Source organism: Pectinophora gossypiella, chromosome 20 (assembly GCF_024362695.1).
Source record: "Pectinophora gossypiella chromosome 20, ilPecGoss1.1, whole genome shotgun sequence".
In the NCBI taxonomy this organism is placed as follows: Eukaryota; Metazoa; Arthropoda; class Insecta; order Lepidoptera; family Gelechiidae; genus Pectinophora; species Pectinophora gossypiella.
Genome location: NC_065423.1, coordinates 2318052 through 2337347, shown reverse-complemented (window position 1 = coordinate 2337347; position 19296 = coordinate 2318052). Strand labels below are relative to the sequence as shown.

The following is a 19296-nucleotide window of genomic DNA, read 5'->3' as shown; positions in this document are numbered from 1 at the left end:
ACCAACGGCTTAACATGCCCTCCGAAGCACGGAATCATCTTACTTTTTCAAAATAACATTTCTATTTAATACTCGATAGTTGTCGTTCCCTTTGAGCGGAGGGATTTTAATCTCGCCTCGGTAAATAATGGACGGAATTAATCAGAACTCCATTATCTGACGGGATATCGGGATAGATAATATTACTAGCGGAAACTCGAATTATACTCGAAAATTCTTTTGGGGATTGGAAGTAACTAAATGGGTCTGAAAAGGTTCATAGCAAATAATATTAAGTAACTCTCATAGGTGGTCGCGCCACCATGGTGTCAATATGATAGGTACTCTTGAAATTTCTTCCGTCCCTCTCATACCTACATGTTATCGAAATATGTAAAAAATATACGGATTAAAAGACAATGAAATGATTTGACAAGAAATATCTGTATGGATTTGAAGAAATTACTTAAAAGGTAAGTTAAGTACCAATACAGGGTGTTAGTGACATCGTAACGAAAACTTTTGAGGGATGATTCAGACCATGATTCTGAGTTGATATCTGGTGGAATTTTCCGTTGAGAAACAAGGTCTGAATCATCTCCTTTAGTATTCGTTACGATGTCACCAGGGTTGAGGTAAACCTAGCTCAGACGCTGGTGGGGAGTGGAGAGTTGCCGTTCTATACGTAGTATTATTCCTTATTCTATGCCCAAAGGCAACGCCATGCGCATGCCATTACGCATGTTAGTCCTACTGGAGTGTATGAGGAATAAACAGTTAGTCATGACGACATAACGTTTTCCCTTTTCAAGTGTTAAATGCTTTTAAACGAGTGCTAAATAAATATGCTAATTACAAATTATGTGAAATTAGCACCTTCAGTTCTTGAACTAGGTAGTTTTCAGGAATATTTAAAGTACGGTTGCTAACATTCAAAACGGATTATTTTTATTATTATTACTTATAAAACTAGCTTTTGCGTTCAATTCAGGGTAACACAGTTCCTGCCTGGCCAAGTAGTTAATGCCATCTGCGGAAAATCTACAATAAGTCACGTCAAAAAAAAAGGTTCCCCTCTACTAATGTACCAAAATTTAGCTTTCGACCTTGAAATCTGCGAAAAGTTGAGTTGCAGAAGTTGGGGGCTGATTTCCACATAAAATGATGCACTATTTTTTTGGTTATTCACAAATACTCCGCATACCAATTTTAGCTTTCTACCTTGAAAAATGCGAAATGCGCCATACAAGCTTCCATCCCCTATTTTAGAGAAATGGGGGGTTAGAAAGAGACAATATATAGCCTATGTCACTCTCCTTCCCTTCAAATATCTCCACTTAAAAAATCACGTCAATACCTCGCTTCGTTTTGCCGTGAAAGACGAACAAAGAGACAGACACATACAAACTTACCGTTTTAATAGTTAATAGTAGTATGTGTACCACCAGGTTTTTTGGTAAGGTCGGTCATCGACCTCACGGCCCATATAAAAAAAGATGGGAACGATATCACGCTGCGGTAAGCGTGAGTTTGATTAGATTAAGTAATATACAGAAGTAATAATCCATTGTATAACTGTTTTACAACTTAATTAGTACAAAGATTATAAAGATGCATATTTAGAGTCTGTTTCTAACTGAAAAGTTTAAATACAATCAAGATATGGATTAAATTATCTCAAGGCTGTAAAAACTCTCCGAACTGCTAAGAACCAGTGTCTGTAAAATGTTTGTTTTACGTATTAAGTATAATACATAGTTGGGGACGAGTGGGATTTATTTATTTATATCATCAGCCCATGTATATGGAGCGTAGTAGCTCAGTTTGTAGAACGCTTGACTCTCAATTAGAGGTCGCAGGTTCAAATCGCAGCACAGGCCTAAACCAATGATTTTCGAATTTGATTCCGAATTCATGTTTATGGATCGTCAATGATTATCACGAGCTCAGCGGTGAAGAAAAACGTCGTGAGGAAACCCACATTCCCCGAAATGCATTTCAGAGGTATATGTGACCTAGCCCATATTGTGCTGGTGTTCTCTTCCGAGGTTGGAAAGTCAGACAGGCAGTCGCTTCTGTAAAAAACCGGACCTGTCAAATCAAAAAGAAACGGGATGACGCTAGGATGATGATGATTTATGTATAATCATCATTTCCCTAGCATTATTCCGTTTTCACAGGGTCCGCTTACCTAACCTGAAGGTTTGACCGGTCTGGTATTTTACAGAAGCGACTGCCTGTGTGACCTATATTTATTTATAAAATTATGAAATTATTAAAGTCGTAAGACCGAATGTTCTTTTAAAAGCCAAACCTCATTGTTTAGTTAGTTGTGCCTGGAAATCTCGACCGCAAAAATGTCCCTACTCGAGTCAATGAAAGGTTTGATTTCTTACATACCTACACTCATAAGACTGGCATTTATAGAACGTCACTATTTTAGTTTGCAAATCGACCGTAGCATCGACGTATATAAAAATTTTCCTCAATATTCTCCACTTGCGTGATTGTCAAATTCTTACCTACGTTCACAATAGCACGTGCTTGGATGTTATCCAAATTGTCACTAAAAAGTTGAACAAACACGATATATCCAGTTCTATCCAGTTTTTTGATGTATTTCGTTGCGCATACTGGTTTTTGCCCGTGACCATAGAATAAAGAATAATAAAACGTATGGAACGGTAACCCTTCGCCCCGCACCAATTTGTACCTCACCCCCTCTGGGTTTTCTTTCTGGGCCCCCTTTGGGCTTAAATGTCAAACCGGCGAGCATACAATGAAGCATTTTGATGAGAGTGGAGGAAGCGAAGGTGGTTCCATGGTCTCTGCCTACCCCAACGGGAAATAGGCGTGATCTCGTCTGGAATCTTTCCATCCACTAAACCATGACGTCATTAACTATGAATGAAATGGCCATTGTACGAGTGACCCTCTCAGATGATGTCGCCCACTCATAACCGCGGACGCACGCGCGAATAAATCAAACTCTTTGTTATGGAATCAGAACAAGCATCACGCCTATATCCTCGAAGGGGTAGACTTAGGAGTATAGTATATACACCCGCTTCTCGCCAGCTAGGGGGCGAGCCTATTGCCATAAACCAGGCACGCATCCTGGAAAGCATGTGATATCCATTTTCGGCGCGTCCTTGCAGCGGAATGGGCGCCTGTTACCTACTTCAGTAGGCCGGAGTGAGACGGAGGCTAAGTTCAGATAGGGACCCAGACCTACGGGGTATAACGTATAACCCTTGCCCAGGGATACGGGTGAAGACCTCAACGGTTGCAAAGACGGAGTTGGGAACCACGTGAATGGCAATGCAGGACGGAAGAGGTGAGTCACAGGAACTGTAACCTGGAACCTGACAGAGGACAACAGTAACTTTCAGTACTATCCAGAGGCGGAGGACAGGAGTCCTAGTACGGCTCTGAAATAGACTACTTTGGGTGCCATCCCACTCGTGTCATACAGAGTAATGTGTTACGGAAGGCAAGAAGGAAAACACTGTCCTATTTTTCCCTAAAAAGTAGCATTGAGAATGCTACACCGAGAAGAATGTGGCTCTTAAATTAGCGATGTGTGATGCAAAGATTGTTATCTGAGCTAGTTCGGAGATTAAACGGCTTACGCACAGACATACGACAGACATACTACGGTATATTCACGTGGACGATTGTAAAACGTTAATTGTATAATATAACGTATGAATCACTTTATGACTATTGCTATGTATACAAGTGATTAACGGCTTTCATGGTCACTGGACTCAACGATAGTTCGACGAGAATGCGTTGAGTTCTGGGTTCGATTCCCCACACGTCTAACAAAAAACACTGTGAGACTGCACCTGGTTTGGCCACGCTGAAATTGCAAAAACGATATGATTCTGTGCTTCGAAGGGTATGTTAGCGAGCGAAATCAAAGATGACCAACTCTGGAGATCTAGCAACCCCCAATGCAAAGATGACCAACTCAGTATTAACGTATAATAAAGTAAAAGAACACAAAATTATAATAATGTAAAAAACCTTACTTTACAACCCCGTTGCTATGCGCCATATAATCAACAATACCTAAGCAACGGGGATTGCCAGATCTGACACCAACAGGGTACGTTAGGCAGTCGGCGGTTCGCTCCCGGTCGACCATTATAGACGGCACAACAGCTCACTACCTATCACGTTGGTCTTACAGAAAGCTCAGTGAAGCGTAGGTACTAAGTTCATCTTGCGATGGATGTGTAGTGTATTGATATTGCTATCCTTGTCTCGGGCGCATACGTCATCTGAATACAGAGCAAGACAGACAGTCAGTCAAGGCAGGACGGTCTGCCTGTACAGAGTGATGATGTGTTGGCGAGCAAAATCATGGCAGTATGCAAAAGGTGTACTCTACAGGATGTACCTCTGACTAACCCTGTTGGGATACAGTCGTGAGCTTATGTTAAGTTAGGAATTAAATAACATATCTTCTTAGGACTTTCGAGTTTACGTAGTTGGGTCCAAAAAGGCCGGATTAAATCACTCATCTAAAAAAGCAATATTGCAATTTGACGTAAGTACGTATATAATACAAAAGTAAGTGCTCAATGTCAACGAATGTCGAATAGCAATATTGCTTTTTAGATGAATTGCTTCAATGTGGCCTTTCTAACCACTCTGTTGTATATCTCAATGTGTAAGCGATTAAACTACATATTTAGTAAGCACACATTGTTATCTTCAAGTAATTCATCTTTAAGACAGTTTAGTTTTAAGATAAGAAAAATCTGGTTTGTTTTAGCCCGAAGATGATCTCGAATCTCGAGGAATGCCGGCTGAGTTCGTTGACAATGCACACATGTGATAACAAATAAAACAACGTTATAGTTCATAAATACATAAACTCACGCCTGAATTCCCTAATGGGGTTCGCGTGAACCACCTAAATAATGTCCGGGAATAAAGACAAACAATTTCGTCTATCATGGGGGTTGTGAGGTGGCTTCCGGGGTCTCTTGATACAGGCATACAGGGTCCCGGATTCGCTTCCCGGTGGGGACATATCACAAACATTACTTTGTGGTCCCTAGTTTGGTTAGAACATTACTGGCAGATCACCAGATTGTCCGAAAGTAAGATGACCCGTGCTTCGGAAGGCACGTTAAGCCGTTGGTCCCGGTTACTACTTACTGATGCAAATAAGTAGTCGTTACATGAACCATGTCAGGAGCCTTTGGCGGGTCAATAGTAACCCTGACACCAGGGGTGATGAGGTTGGTACTCCACCTCGCAACCCACACGATAGAAGAAGATCAACGCTCACCCCCATCACGTTAGTCTAACTAAAAGGTCGGTGTAGCGCAGGTACAGTCATGAGCAATATAATGTACCCACTTTAGGACTGTGTCGCACTAACATATTTGACATTTAGTGATACTTACAGTTGAATTTGTCAAAAAAGTTAATGTGACATGGTACCAAAGTGTATACGTATTAATGCTCGTGACCGTACTCAGTTCTAGGGTTATAGTATCTCTGACTACCCCAATTAGGAATATAGTCGTGAGCTTATGCTGTTATGTACGTGTAGGTAGGTACGTAGGTACACACACCTACACATATGTTCGAACACGTGTTAACAACAGAGAAATGGTTGTTAAGGTATCAATAAATTTAACAGCTCTCTCGTGGTTTTACAATTTGTGGCCGCGTTATTTTGTAAGTACAATTTTACAATGAATAAAAGAGAATTCTTATACTTTTTTAGAGTTCTATACCTCAGAAAGAAAAACGGAACGCTTAGATGATCACTTTGTTGTGTGAGCAAATAATGTTAAGTTGGTTTGGACGCGTAGAGTACAGACAATGAAGGATAATAGGATTACGAAAGCGGTATATATATTCAATATTCAAAAAAAAGGCGAAGGTGTTGGTAGGGCTGGCAGAGGAAGACCTAGAAGGAAAATGGGGCTCACTATCATCATCTCCCTAGCGTTATCCCGTTTTTTTTGTCCGCTTACCTAACCTAAAGATTTGCCAGGTCCAGTTTTTTATAGAAGCGACTGCCTGTCTGGCCTTCCAACCGACGAAGGGAACACCCGCAATAGGTTAAGTCACACACCTCCGAAATGCATTTCTCGGGAACGTGGGTTTCCTCACGATGTTTTCCATCACCGCTGAGCACGTGATAAACATTTATGATCCAGACCCATCCATTTTATTTAAAAAAAAACTCTCGTCAAAAAAAGGTCATGGCTATCTGTCTCAAAGATACGAGACTGACTAGCAACCATCATGCCACGTGACTGTATGGGACATAACAGGAGGTTCAAATGATCATTATAATAATATTTAGTATACATTACTATCAATTAACATCACAAACACACACACACACACACACACACGCACGGCATCGGTGCTTCACATGGTGGGCCGCCTTTGGCCACCTTAGAATAAGTTTATCCTGTAAATGTCTTGTAAATTTGTTTGCAATAAAGTCTCTTATTATTATTATTATCCATTGTGCTAAACTGTACGTAGGTATAATAATAATAATCAGTACTATGAGACGATACTATGTAATTGTGTACCTGCCTGCAAAATGATGTATTTTTTATGATATATAGGTACCTAACAGCCTCCGTGGTCTAGTGGTTAGAGCGTTACGCTCACGATCTGGAGGTCCGGGTTCGATTCCCGATGGGGACATTGTCGAAATCACTGTGTGAGACTGTCCTTTGTTTGGTAAGGTCTTTTTAGGCTTAAGTCATCTGATTGTCCGAAAAAGTAAGATGATTCCGTGCTTCGGAGGGCACGTTAAGCCGTTGGTCCCGGCTATTGGCCGTAAAAACACCTCCACCAACCCGAGCAGCGTGGTGGAGTATGCTCCATACCCCCTCCGGTTGATTGAGGGGAGGCCTGTGCCCAGCAGTGGGACATATATAGGCAGTTTATGTAGGTACCTATATTCATGTTTGGATCATAAATTATTATCACGTGCTCAGCGGCGAAGGAAAACATCGTGAGGAAACCTATGTTCCTGAGAAATGCATTTTCAGAGGTATGTGTAACCTTTAATGGGCTAGTTTTTCCCTTCGCGCGGGAAGGTCAGACAGACAGTCGCTTCTGTAAAAAACTGGACCTGTCAAATCTTCAGGTTAGGTAAGCGGACCCTGTGAAAAACGGGATAATGCTAGGGAGATAGATGATGATGATGATATATAGATATATTAGTTTTTATGATATTTTACTAAGTAGGTAGCTGTAGTTACTTTCCTATTCGCAAGACATACCTTTTATCGAGTCGTGAACAATATGCCTAAGTAGGCAACAATGTAGGTACCTACCTACATTCTTTCATGGTAAAAAACTTTATCAACCAGCCCGTATAGGTAGATACCTACTCCTTCTATATTGGTAATAAAGAAATTTACTCATTGTCCTAATTAGTTAGCTACGGTCACGACTACTAGGTAATATGTATACACTTTGAAACCATATCACATTAACTCGAATCCCGGCTCGAGCACAAAACCACTGAATTCGATTTTGAATTTGGTTTGAATTCATGTTTGAATCATAGATATTAGACATTATGTGGTTATAGGCTCGCCCCCTATTATGAGTGGGTGTATTACCTACTGCCTGCCCCATTGGAGATACAAGCGTGATGCTATGATATGAAATAAAATAACCTCCATTTTTACTTTATAAACTAAGACGTAGGTAGATCTATCGAGTTAAAATTCATTAGCGTCCAATACAGGCGCGTGTCGAAATAATTCAGCTCGACTCTCGTATCATTTGTGGCATGCGTTACGTTTTTTGAAGTACTGCTTGTTCTTATATTTACAGTCACAAGGCATGTGATATTGCAGTAAAGCTGCCTGCACCCGGCATAGCAGGTGTCTGGCCGACGTCTGCCGAGCGAGCACGCATGCGCCCTCGCTCACCGACCGATCAAAAATCCATTCTGCCTATTCCCCCATTCATTCCTCACGATTCAATCCGACGTCCATGTTATCCTGTTATCGATTACTGCAACGTCAAACTGCATCTTGCCATTAACTTTTTACTGTACACTGTTTTATACTAGTTTCCAACCCACCGCACAGATCACGAGCAAAAAATACCGCATCCGAACGCAACTTCACTCATCATTCATTACCTGACTGCCTTCAAGGACGGCAATGTCGGTAATTTCGGAGCTATTTCCAACCGGCGTTGTATTGTCTCGTTACGTAAGAGCTGATCGATCGACTCACCATGTCGTTGTTCTCGACCACCCAGTTGATCGAGCAGATCTGGTAGACGAGGTAGGCGCGGACGAGCTCGCTGGTCTTCTTGCTCTTGAAGGCATCTTTGGGGTTGTTGAAGGAAAGGTCGAGGTCGTCACGGGGCGGAGGGGCCGCAGAGAGGGCGCGCACGCTCCTCGGCGCGGTAACAGCCAGTCTCCTGAGCAAAGCCATCTTCCGCGCACTGTTCACTGTCCGCTGGGCACGCGCGCCGTCCCCGGGTGCCGACTGACAACTGACACTGACGTGACGCTCGATACCGCCGGTCTGCGCGCGCACGGTCCAATTTTACCCGGAGGTGTGTCGCGACCGCGCGCCGCCATTGGCCGCACGGAGCGCGAAACGTAGCGTGCTCGTGCAGATAAACCCATTTCGAACGATCTCTTTTAAACTTTTTTAAACAAAACACCGGCATTTAACATTCTCAGACGTTAACAAAGTATTGGCCTTACGTAAATCCACAGTAACCATATCTGCAGTGGTTACGTAATCCTTGTAACCTTCGATGGACTTCGCTAGGGTTATGTAAGCGATAACTTGAGTTCAAAAACCTTCAGCGACCTGTTTAACCGTCCGACCTCAAGCCATGCATTTAAACATTGCAGCATTTATGGAAAAGCGTTTTTTCCCGCTGTCCGTTTTCATATTTACAGACGTAATTAATAACTAAATCCTTATCGTCGCTTTATTGTGAAAACCACCAAGCGCCTTTTTGAACATTTGTGATTTTTGTTAACAAAATCTCGTAATAGATTTTCTACATTCAATCCTATTTTGCGATATCAAAAGGAATAAAATTAATTGAAAGAATACGAAGTTTTATTGAAGAAAATCATATCAGAGCGTGGTTTTTCGAAAAGGTGTTTACCTACTCGGTTTTTCACTATTTTAAGGCTACGTTTGAGTTATATTCATTATTGCAGCTATAATTACAGATACTCGTATCGTCAAACTCAACAGCAGCATATCACTCCCATAATCCCTTCATTATCAATCGAATGTCTGCAGTAATTACTAGAAAAACACTTTTTTGAATATCCGTCTCTAAAGTGGTCACATTTCACATAGAAAAGACATCAACGCGCACAGTTTTCATCTGTCCAATAAGAATTATTTATTTTTAAAGAACGCCACAGAAACAATATAATCGAGAACAAAATACAATTATGGTATGGTGGTGGTGCACGTCCTGGATACATAAATATCCTGTAAACGTCCCACTGCTGGGTACAGGCGTCCCTTCAATCAACCGGAGGGGGTATTCAGCATACTGCATACTTGCATAGACCTGAATAATAGACCTCACACTCAGTGTAAACCGCGGCGCGGCGTGAGCCACGACCGTGAGTTGCATTGTGAAAATATGTGTCTGTGAAGCTGTGACAGTGAATTGAACCTCTGAACACTGATCTTGTGTGTAATTATTGGCCATCATCTTCGTCGTTATTACTGCAAATTTATATTATTACAACAAGCAAAGAGGGATTTTGTGGCAGACAGCACGGATCCATATAGGTAAGGTCATGAGCAATACAATGTACCCACTTTAGGACTCTGTCGTACTAACATATTTGACATTTAGTGAGACTTACAGTTCAATTTGTCAAAAAAGTTAATGTGACATGGTACCAAAGTGTATACATATTGATGCTCGTGACCGTACTATAAAGCCCTATCGAAAAATGCAAGTCTATGGTCGCAATAACATACTCATGTGTCATTTAGTCAGACTGACAGTTCGTAATAAAACAGCATCACGCCTGCATCCCCGAGAGTAGGCAGGGGTGTATACAGTTCAATTTGACAAAAAGTTAATGTGGCATGGTAGGTACAATGTTGGTCTGACTCACTCTCTCCGCTCCCCACCAGCGGCTGAGTTAGATTTACCTCACCCCTCTCGGTCTTACTTTAGTCTTCAATCGTACGGCGTCAGTCGTCACACACACAGGTGCGCGTGTACGATAACCTCAATGTGTGTCTGTGTAAAACGAGATTTTTTGTATGAAGTATTTTGGCAAATAGGGAGCGCTGAGGATACCTACCACAAAAGGCGTAAGTCGACTTATTTATATGAATAATTAACAATTAGTTGTTGCGAAATAAATTGTCTGGAAAATGACATAACCACAGTTCGGTTTTAGCGTTGATAATGAACTGGTTTCGTCGTATTATCCTTATTTCACTCTTCACGCAGTAAACCCGTGTTCGTAATGAAATAATGAGCACATGACTTCATTCTCATAGGTACGGATTTTGCATGACTATCGTTATGTAAGACGGCGGCGATACGGCTAACCGCCTATCACGTTGGTCTAACAGAAAGCTCGATGACGTGTGGGTACTAAGTTCATGCAGGTACCTCTGACTGCCCCATTGGAATGTATTCGTGAGCTTATGTAAGTATACAGGGTGGCCCAGAAGTTCAGGTTCAAAATGAAAAGTTAGAAAGAGGGGCTCATTAGCTACCAGAAATACCCCCATGTATGTTCAGCAATTATTTACGGTTTAGGAGATATGACCCATTTTGTACCTTTTTCTAGATTTTCTACCTTACTTCGGAAATAATCATTTTGTCGCTATTCCTTTCTTAATAATTATTTTATTTTACTTCACAACTATGCCTAAGGCTGTGTACCGCTCAATCAAAGATAAATCAAAGTCAAATCAAGTATAAAAAAAAGTTATCGGATGTTAAAGTGAGAATTCGACCAAAATTGTTACAGTTGTTAAAACTTCGCCGAAGAATAATAAACACATAAGATTGTCATGGACCTTGAAAGTATTTCTAAAAACTGCTCCATTTAATAGGCTTTTAGAAACATCCAAAAAAAGTACCCTTAATATGGGCAAAAAACTAAGCAATTAGCCCTCAAAGATTGCAAGACAGACAGATTTGAAGGAAAATTTGACATTCTCATACAATGTAGCTTCTTCTTTCTAACGTTGTTAAAGGTGCTCAAAGACACATTTTTAGTTAAAAGTAAATAAAAATCACGCTTATAATCGCTAACAGGGTAGACATAGCAACAATCCGAAGACAAAACTTGCAGTCACTTTTGGTATTCGTATTTTATTGAAGGTACATAGATTTCAAGGAAAAAGTTGTCCCCAAACACTGTTGGTGATTCATATTATTGGACACTAAAATAAAATCTGTCTTTGAGCACCTTTAACAACGTTAGAAAGAAGCAGCTACATTGTATGAGAATGTCAAATTTTCCTTCAAATCTGTCTGTCTTGCAATCTTTGAGGGCTAATTACTTAGTTTTATGCCCCTATCAAGGGTACTTTTTTTGATGTTTCTAAAAGCCTATTAAATGGAGCAGTTTTTAAAAATACTTACATGGTCCATGACAATCTCATTTGTTTATTATTCTTCGGCGAAGTTTTAACAACTGTAACAATTTTGGTCTTATTCTCACTTTGACTTCCGATGACTGTTTTTTATACTTGATTTGACTTTGATTTATCTTTGATTGAGCGGTACACAGCCTTAGGCATAGTTGTGAAGTAAAATAAAATAATTATTAAGAAAGGAATAGCGACAAAATGATTATTTCCGAAGTAAGGTAGAAAATCTAGAAAAAGGTACAAAATGGGTCATATCTCCTAAACCGTAAATAATTGCTGAACATACATGGGGGTGTTTCTGGTAGCTAATGAGCCCCTCTTTCTAATTTTTCATTTTGAACCTGAACTTCTGGGCCACCCTGTATAATACTTACCTACTCAACTGAGTAAGATAGGTAATACCTACATAAAGTCATCCTACGCGTCGTAATATCGTCGTCATAAACAACTGAATTCGATGAGTTCGAATGAGGATAATAAAACATAAGAGTTTTCCCATCTATCTATTTCGTGTCACTACTGTTGAGTGTTCTTAAATTTTGACAGTTCCCCATATCATTTTGAGTAAACAAATATATTGTTTTTGGTTACAGTTTTGCACTAAGTATAATCCGCCCGCGGTACTACTGGTAGTATTACTGGCATAAACGATTTGTATATGGCGTATAACTAAAATCATATGAGATCGGAAAGAACAAAACTTAGAAAAACTTATTTGCATTCAAAACTGCCTTTTTCCAACTGGCTGACCTTTTTCGTAACTCATCACCTCACACGTTGTTCCATTTTATAGCAGTTTATCACGAATTTTAGCTGGACAGCATGGAGAAGGACACAGGAACACTCAACATGCTGCCGCCTACATTGGAGCGTCTAGTTTTTATTCTCATTCATGTTTGTATCATGGAGAATTTGTTTGAAGTGGTTTCTAGGATTTGTGCCCAGTTAATCAAAAAATCAAATCAAAAATCATTTATTTCAGACATGATGGTTCATATTACACTAATAATGGCATAGGTTCTCCTCTTACATGAGACTTGAACATAGCTGGCGAGGTCTGCCTATCCCGGGGCATGATACGTCATAAATAAGTGTTGTTTTATTCTTTTTAAGATTTATTTCTCTGTTGTTTCTTTATTTTATGTAGATTGTCGTCCTATGTAGCGTTAATAAAGTAGCATGTTGTGTTTGCCTATAATTGGACGAGCACTAGTCCAGTATTTGTAAATAGGTTAAGTTACATGTAAAAGTGTTTTTGTCTGTTGGCAAATCTAATAAAATAAATAAATAAATCCATTTTATTCCATTCCTCACAACAATAATTCCCCTTTGTTCCCATAATCTGCAATAGTCCTACACGAACCGGGGATTGACTTTGGGTGCACTCCCATAGTGCATACAGGAATAATCGCCTATTTCACAAATACAAAAAGAAAATACTTAATGGAGTTAGTATTGTAAATTCTTTGAAAATTGTACTGAATCAAGATATGAATGGATAAAAGATAAGGTTACGTGGACGGGATTCCTCATTAGTCGGCAGGCACTTAAGTGTGCGTAATTTATACAGTAGGTATGTATGTAGGTGAACATCAATTCGTACAAATCTCTCCAATATTTAATTCTAATTCAAATTTTAATTCTCTCCAATATATAATATATAGGGACATAGAACTGCATAGAATTCGTGATATTCTCAGTATACGGACATTGATGCTAATGGTCTTTTGGGGATGGCAGCGTTGCGTGCCCGCTGAATCCCTCTTTGCTTTGCAGATATCTTGTCACGTTCAGTAGGGTACGTTCCAATACACAACACAAATTTTACGTCCAAAACGTTTAATTATATCTCCCACAGTTCACCATAGCGCACACATTTAGCCAGTTCCTTTTTCCACTTCTTATATCGTACTGTCTAACTCTAGTCTCTCCCGACTCCCGTGTGTGTGCGGGAGCGCGGTCGTTCCCCGCCCGCTGATTGGCCGACGGTTTTCACGATTGTCAAGCCGCCACAGTCCCTAATATAAGGGACAATTACAATAAAAGACTTCAAAGTATTACGATGTACTCGTACACTATCGTGTCGATTGTATCTACATAATATTATATACTGGTGAGAGGTTAAACATTGGGTGAGTAGTTCCTTCTGAGGTAGTTCCAAAGGGTGCGAGATGGCAACTGTGAATATAGTATATTACACTGTCATTTGTCAAGTAGGTCCGATGGAAGAAATGTCTTCGTTACTGATTTCTTAAATAAATAGAAGATTATAGATTTGGAAAGCAATAAATCATATCTAAATTGTAACATATTAGACACTGTGGTCCTATGAGTATAGTTTTGACTAACACTCACCACACGTTGGTCATTATAGACCAACCACCGACTCTATTAAGATAACTATCTATTAAGATAACTCGGTGAGACGTGGGTACTAAGTACATCTTGCGATGTGTAGATACGAATGGGTATTGGGGTACTTAAACGATTTTAGATTTGAAAAGCAATATATCATATCTGAATTGTAACAAACGTCATGTGTAAATTGATACACGACACCACTTATAAGTACTTGTATTGAGTGTGGCCACTTGAATAAATCTGTTTTCCCGATTAGTCAAGCCAATTTTCCCATTGTCTATTTACGGAGTTATTCAATATTAGCATATATCTAATATTATATTAGTGATATTTCATAGTGCTTCGTCACTATGGAATACTCCATAGTGCTTCGGCACTATAGAATACCCATAGTGCTTCGGCACTATAGAATACCCATAGTGCTTCGTCACTATGGAATACTTGATAATGCCATCGCTCTTTTGGAGTCGTACCTTAGTGGCCGCGTTCAGAGGGTTGATGTGCACGGCTCCAGATCGTCAGGATCTGACGTCACTATAGGCGTCCCGCAGGGCTCAATTCTAGGTCCATTTCTATTCCTACTTTACATAAATGACCTACCTAGTCTTAAAATATGAAGTGGTGCTATTTGCAGATGATACCTTCTTACTTTTTAAGTAAAGAGACGACAAGATTCCTTTGACGATGTAAACAGCGCCATTTCTAATATCTTATTTCTAATGTTAACTCAGAATCATGGTCTGAATCATCCCCCTTAGTGTTAGGATGTCACTAACACCCTGTATATTTCCTGTAAAATGTTTGGGACACAAATTAAAACAAGAACAATTCTATTTATGCCTCATTTATTGGCAAGGAAAAATAATATATGAAGCCAATTTTTCATTAAATAAAATCAGTATGTCGGTGAAAAGCATCTTCTCTTAATCTAAATATTATATACTTTAATATATTGTTGACTAATTTATCCTGACCACTTTGAACAAATATGGTTATTATGTAGGTGTTATGGGTACCGTCGCCCGAATGAGCTTCAAAATGGTCGCTACATGGTAAAACAAACACGTCTACGTATTTCACAAATAGATATATATCTATTATATCTTAAAATGATAATAAAACTTAAACCTACGGTCATCTAAAACTAATATGTACAATTTTCATAATTTTTGATGATATTGTGATTCACGTGTCGTTCTTGTAAAAAAAGTTGGGAAAATAAAATACTCGTTCACTTCATATTCATAATAGAGGGTTTAAAAAGGCCACATTGAAGCAATTCATCTAAAAAAGCAATATTTCAATTAGACATTCGCGCATTTAAAAGTAAAGGCACAATGTCAACAAATTTCAAATACCAATGTAGCTTTTTAAGATGAATTGCTTCAATGTCGCCTCTTTAACCCCCCTGTACGAGGTGTTTAGTCGCCATTTTGATTTTAATATATTTTTTTAATATCCACTCAAAATTTCGTGTATTCCCTTTGTAAAATTGGAAAAAATGATTGATTTTCTGTCAGACTTTGATTGCAGCGTCCAAACACCTCTGTGGTTAAAAAGGCCACATTGAAGCGATTCATCTAAAAACATTATTTCAATTAGACATTCGCGCATGTAAAAGTAAGTGCGCCATGTAAACAAATGTTAAATAGCAATATTGCTTTTTAGATGAATTGTTTCAATGTGGCCTTTTTAACCCTCCTGTACAATACATAATAGTCAAAAAACTTCCATGTCATATACAACTTGTGGCCGTGAGGAAAATAGCGAAACAATAAACTTTGCTTACTCGTAAAATGTTTGCGAATATTTGAATCGCGTTCAAAAACATTTCTTTAGTAATGCGTGGGGGGTGTTTTTTGTGTAAATACCTATTAAAATAGTACTCTGACGGACAAATCTTTATTTTATTAGTTTTACAGTTTAAAAATATGTCGACACGCGTCGTTTACTTGCTATAAGTGCAAGAAAAAGACAGGCTATTTTTGGAATTGTCAAATTAAAATAAAATTAAGTTTATGCCTGTAAACATCAGAATCAATGTGATGATGACGGATTTTCGATTTTACCCTCCGTTGCAGAAGGTACAAAACGCAAAATGAACAAACACTACACGAAAAATTTGCAAGGCACAAAATGAAAAAACAAACCTTTAATGCTTTTATCGACAAAACTCATTACAGCAAAATTGTTACGAACGCCAAAACTCGATTCGAGTTTTAAAACGCGTTCATGTCTTCAAACAAATGTATGGCACGAACGCCTTTCTATAGTCGAATCATACTCCGTGTAGACGTATATTGCTGTTCAAAATTTTCCTTACATATTTTTTTTAATGTGGCACCTTTTAGTGCAGTCACTATGTCCATACTCTAGAACCTTGTCTCATTAACTTATTTGAAACAAACTTGTCATATCTGGTCCCTTCCATACATTTCAGATTTAGTAGCGATGCTTTTGTAGTATGGGTAGGGATTGTAGTATATTATAAGGTCATTACTCTAATTCGCTATTGAGTAACTAGATGTCGCTAGTAGCATAAGCTTACATATTGAAATAAGTGCCATCTAGTGACGGTGTGTCGTATCATTTCGAACACTTTGACAGTTAGTACAAATGTTCGCCACCGGCGCCCCATATGCGCGCGTTTTAGCTGCAACTTTTAGAGTAAAGCGAGGGACCTGGATTTTACTAAATGTCGAGTATGTGAATAGCGACAGGGTTCTAAAGAGTAATAAGACTTGTGACTTATTTACTTCACAAATGAACACCCGTATTCTCAGATGTTTACTCGTCCACTCGACTCGGCGAATTTTGGTGTTGTAAGACATTTACGTTTTCGACTTGACGACTTTCCTCCCTGGAGTCGAGCATATCATACTGACAACACAATAATACGAAATTAATGACAAAATAACTGGAGTAAACTCGAGTTGAGGTTGTGGCGCCGTCTAAGAATTTGTGCTGAGTTCGAGGAAGGTTGGAGTTAACATCTTCGAAAACGGTTTTAGTCTCACTATTTTCGCTCCCGGCCTAACAGACACAAATGCACATTGTACGCTTAATGAACAATACAATAATCTATAAGGCAAAACCCAGACATATTATCCGTTTACCGCCATTCCTTACAAATCAGACTTTTGAGTATATATTATTTGCATTGACTTATATTTGCATTTCACAATTTCTTTTGGGTCTTGGCAGATCAATTGTAACACTTACATTGGCGAAGTGTGGGTACTTAGTTCGTCTTGCGATGGATGTGCCAGTAGCTCTGAATAACCCAATTAATGAATATAGTCGTGAGTTTATATGTATTTGGGTATATGTCCAAAAAAAATAACATACCCAACTGGGTTCATCATGCAATTATGTACCTCTGATGGTATAGAAATAAAAATAAATAATTTGGAATCAATTTGATTTTTTATACATCTTTTTCGACGTCCCAGGTTCATAGTTTATTTTGACGTGATCTGAACATCTGTGAAATCAAGACAAAAAACATTTAAAAAGAAAAAAATATAAGTTTCGTGATTATAGATTATACTCAGAACCGTCATTTGCTAGATCGAGAGAGCGGCCGCTAACAAAAAAGGATAGAAGTATAGAAAAGGGCGATGAGGTGCAGACAAAATGTGGTTTGACCTTTACATGGTGTTTGTATGTGAATACAAAATGGTGACGTCATCAAATAGATGTCATTGAACCCGAAGACAACCATTTCGACGTTTCTTAAAAAGTATCTCATTTGACTAGGTTGTCACCTAGCCTATAGAACGGGGTCCTTTAGTTCGAATGTCAGTAGTTCGATGAATGCTTATTCGACTGAAACATTTTTCGAAACCCTTTTTAACGAATGATCATTCTTCCGAGTCAACTTTGTATCGAACCCCTCTTTTACCGACGAACGGTTGACCGAAGCATTCATCGAACAACTCACATTTCTTGTTCGATGAATGCTTCGGTCAACCGTTCGTCGGTAAAGGATGGGTTCGATACAAAGTTGACTCGGAAGAATTATCGTTCGTTAAAAAATATAATTCGATATATATTTTAGTCGAATAAGCATTCATCGAACTACTGACATTTGAACTAAAGTTACAGACCCTATTGAACGGTGGTATAAGTGCCACTTTTGAAATGCCTTCGACCGTAGGTATATCACCTACATTGGAAATGGAACAGTAACGGAACATACCTCATTAAATGTAGCTTGAGTAGAAAGCAGGACAACGATAGAATACAGCCGAGTGCGAAAGGGACAGGAGAATTTACTATTCTGGCAACTGCCTTTCTAATCATGCAAAATTTAATGAGGTATAGAAACAATATAAATCCGTAGACGTTTAGCATTATTATAATTATAAGCTAAATTGCTTACATAGTCAACAGCTGTTAGTTTTGAATCATACAAATGTAGTTTTGTGATTATTAATATGGCAACACTAACACTAAACGTCCCATAACTAGGAATGTACAATTTTAAATCAACTATATAATTATATATTTTAAAGTATCTTTTAAATCCAATGTTTGAGATTCCATTATTTGAAGGATTTAGTAGTCATTGAGTAATAAAAAGATGTTTTTTTTTTTTTTTAAAATACAAGCCCTTTATACATAGTGAAACTATTTTTATCGATATATGGATTAATAAGGTATTTTTTTTTTTTGCCTTATTTGACATTTAATCACATATAGACCGGATAAAAATTGTTTTACTATGAACAAAAAGATGGTTAGAAACGAAACGCATTCAAAGCGCGTTGACGCTACGGGCGGCAAATTCAAACGTATAGCAATGTATGGCAGCGTTCATGCAAACGCGTTTTCATGCGTTTGCGTTACCCATGTCTTCTTATTATTCACGCGATACAGGAAATATTATAACCCCAATCAGTTTGTTCCAAAAGTCTAATATTGCCATGAGAAACTTCGCAACTAATGATCAATACTTCCACTCAACCGCATATTTACAAAGCTGGGGGGTCAAAAAGGCCACATCAAAGAAATTCATCTAAAAAGCAATATTGCATTTTGGCATTTGTTAGCATTGCGCACTTACTTTTATATGCGCAAATGTCAAATTGCAATATTGCTTTTTAGATGAATTCCTTCGATGTGTCATTTTTAACCGCCCTGATCGCGACTCCCCAAAGATTTTTTATTCGATTCTCAACTGTACAAAAATAAAAGACGCACGTTACTTTTGTAAATATATACAGGAGCTAAAGATAATTATTAACTTGGTGTTACCAATTTATTGATATTATCTCTAATAATATTTATTATTCTCATTTAAAATCTAGAGTATAAAAAT

General features: G+C 38.7%; 1 protein-coding gene across 2 annotated transcripts in view; it reads right to left on the bottom strand.

Annotated features, from left to right (window-relative positions):
• The window catches only part of LOC126375872 (proline dehydrogenase 1, mitochondrial), a 50829-nt gene extending 42311 nt beyond the window's left edge, over positions 1–8518 (bottom strand). For both annotated transcript variants that reach the window (XM_050022943.1, XM_050022944.1), the window contains exon 1: positions 8232–8518. In XM_050022943.1, the coding sequence (XP_049878900.1) occupies positions 8232–8435 (204 nt within the window). In that variant the 5' untranslated portion in view covers positions 8436–8518. The remainder of the gene's footprint in view (positions 1–8231) is intronic.
• Positions 8519–19296: the final 10778 nt, after the last annotated feature.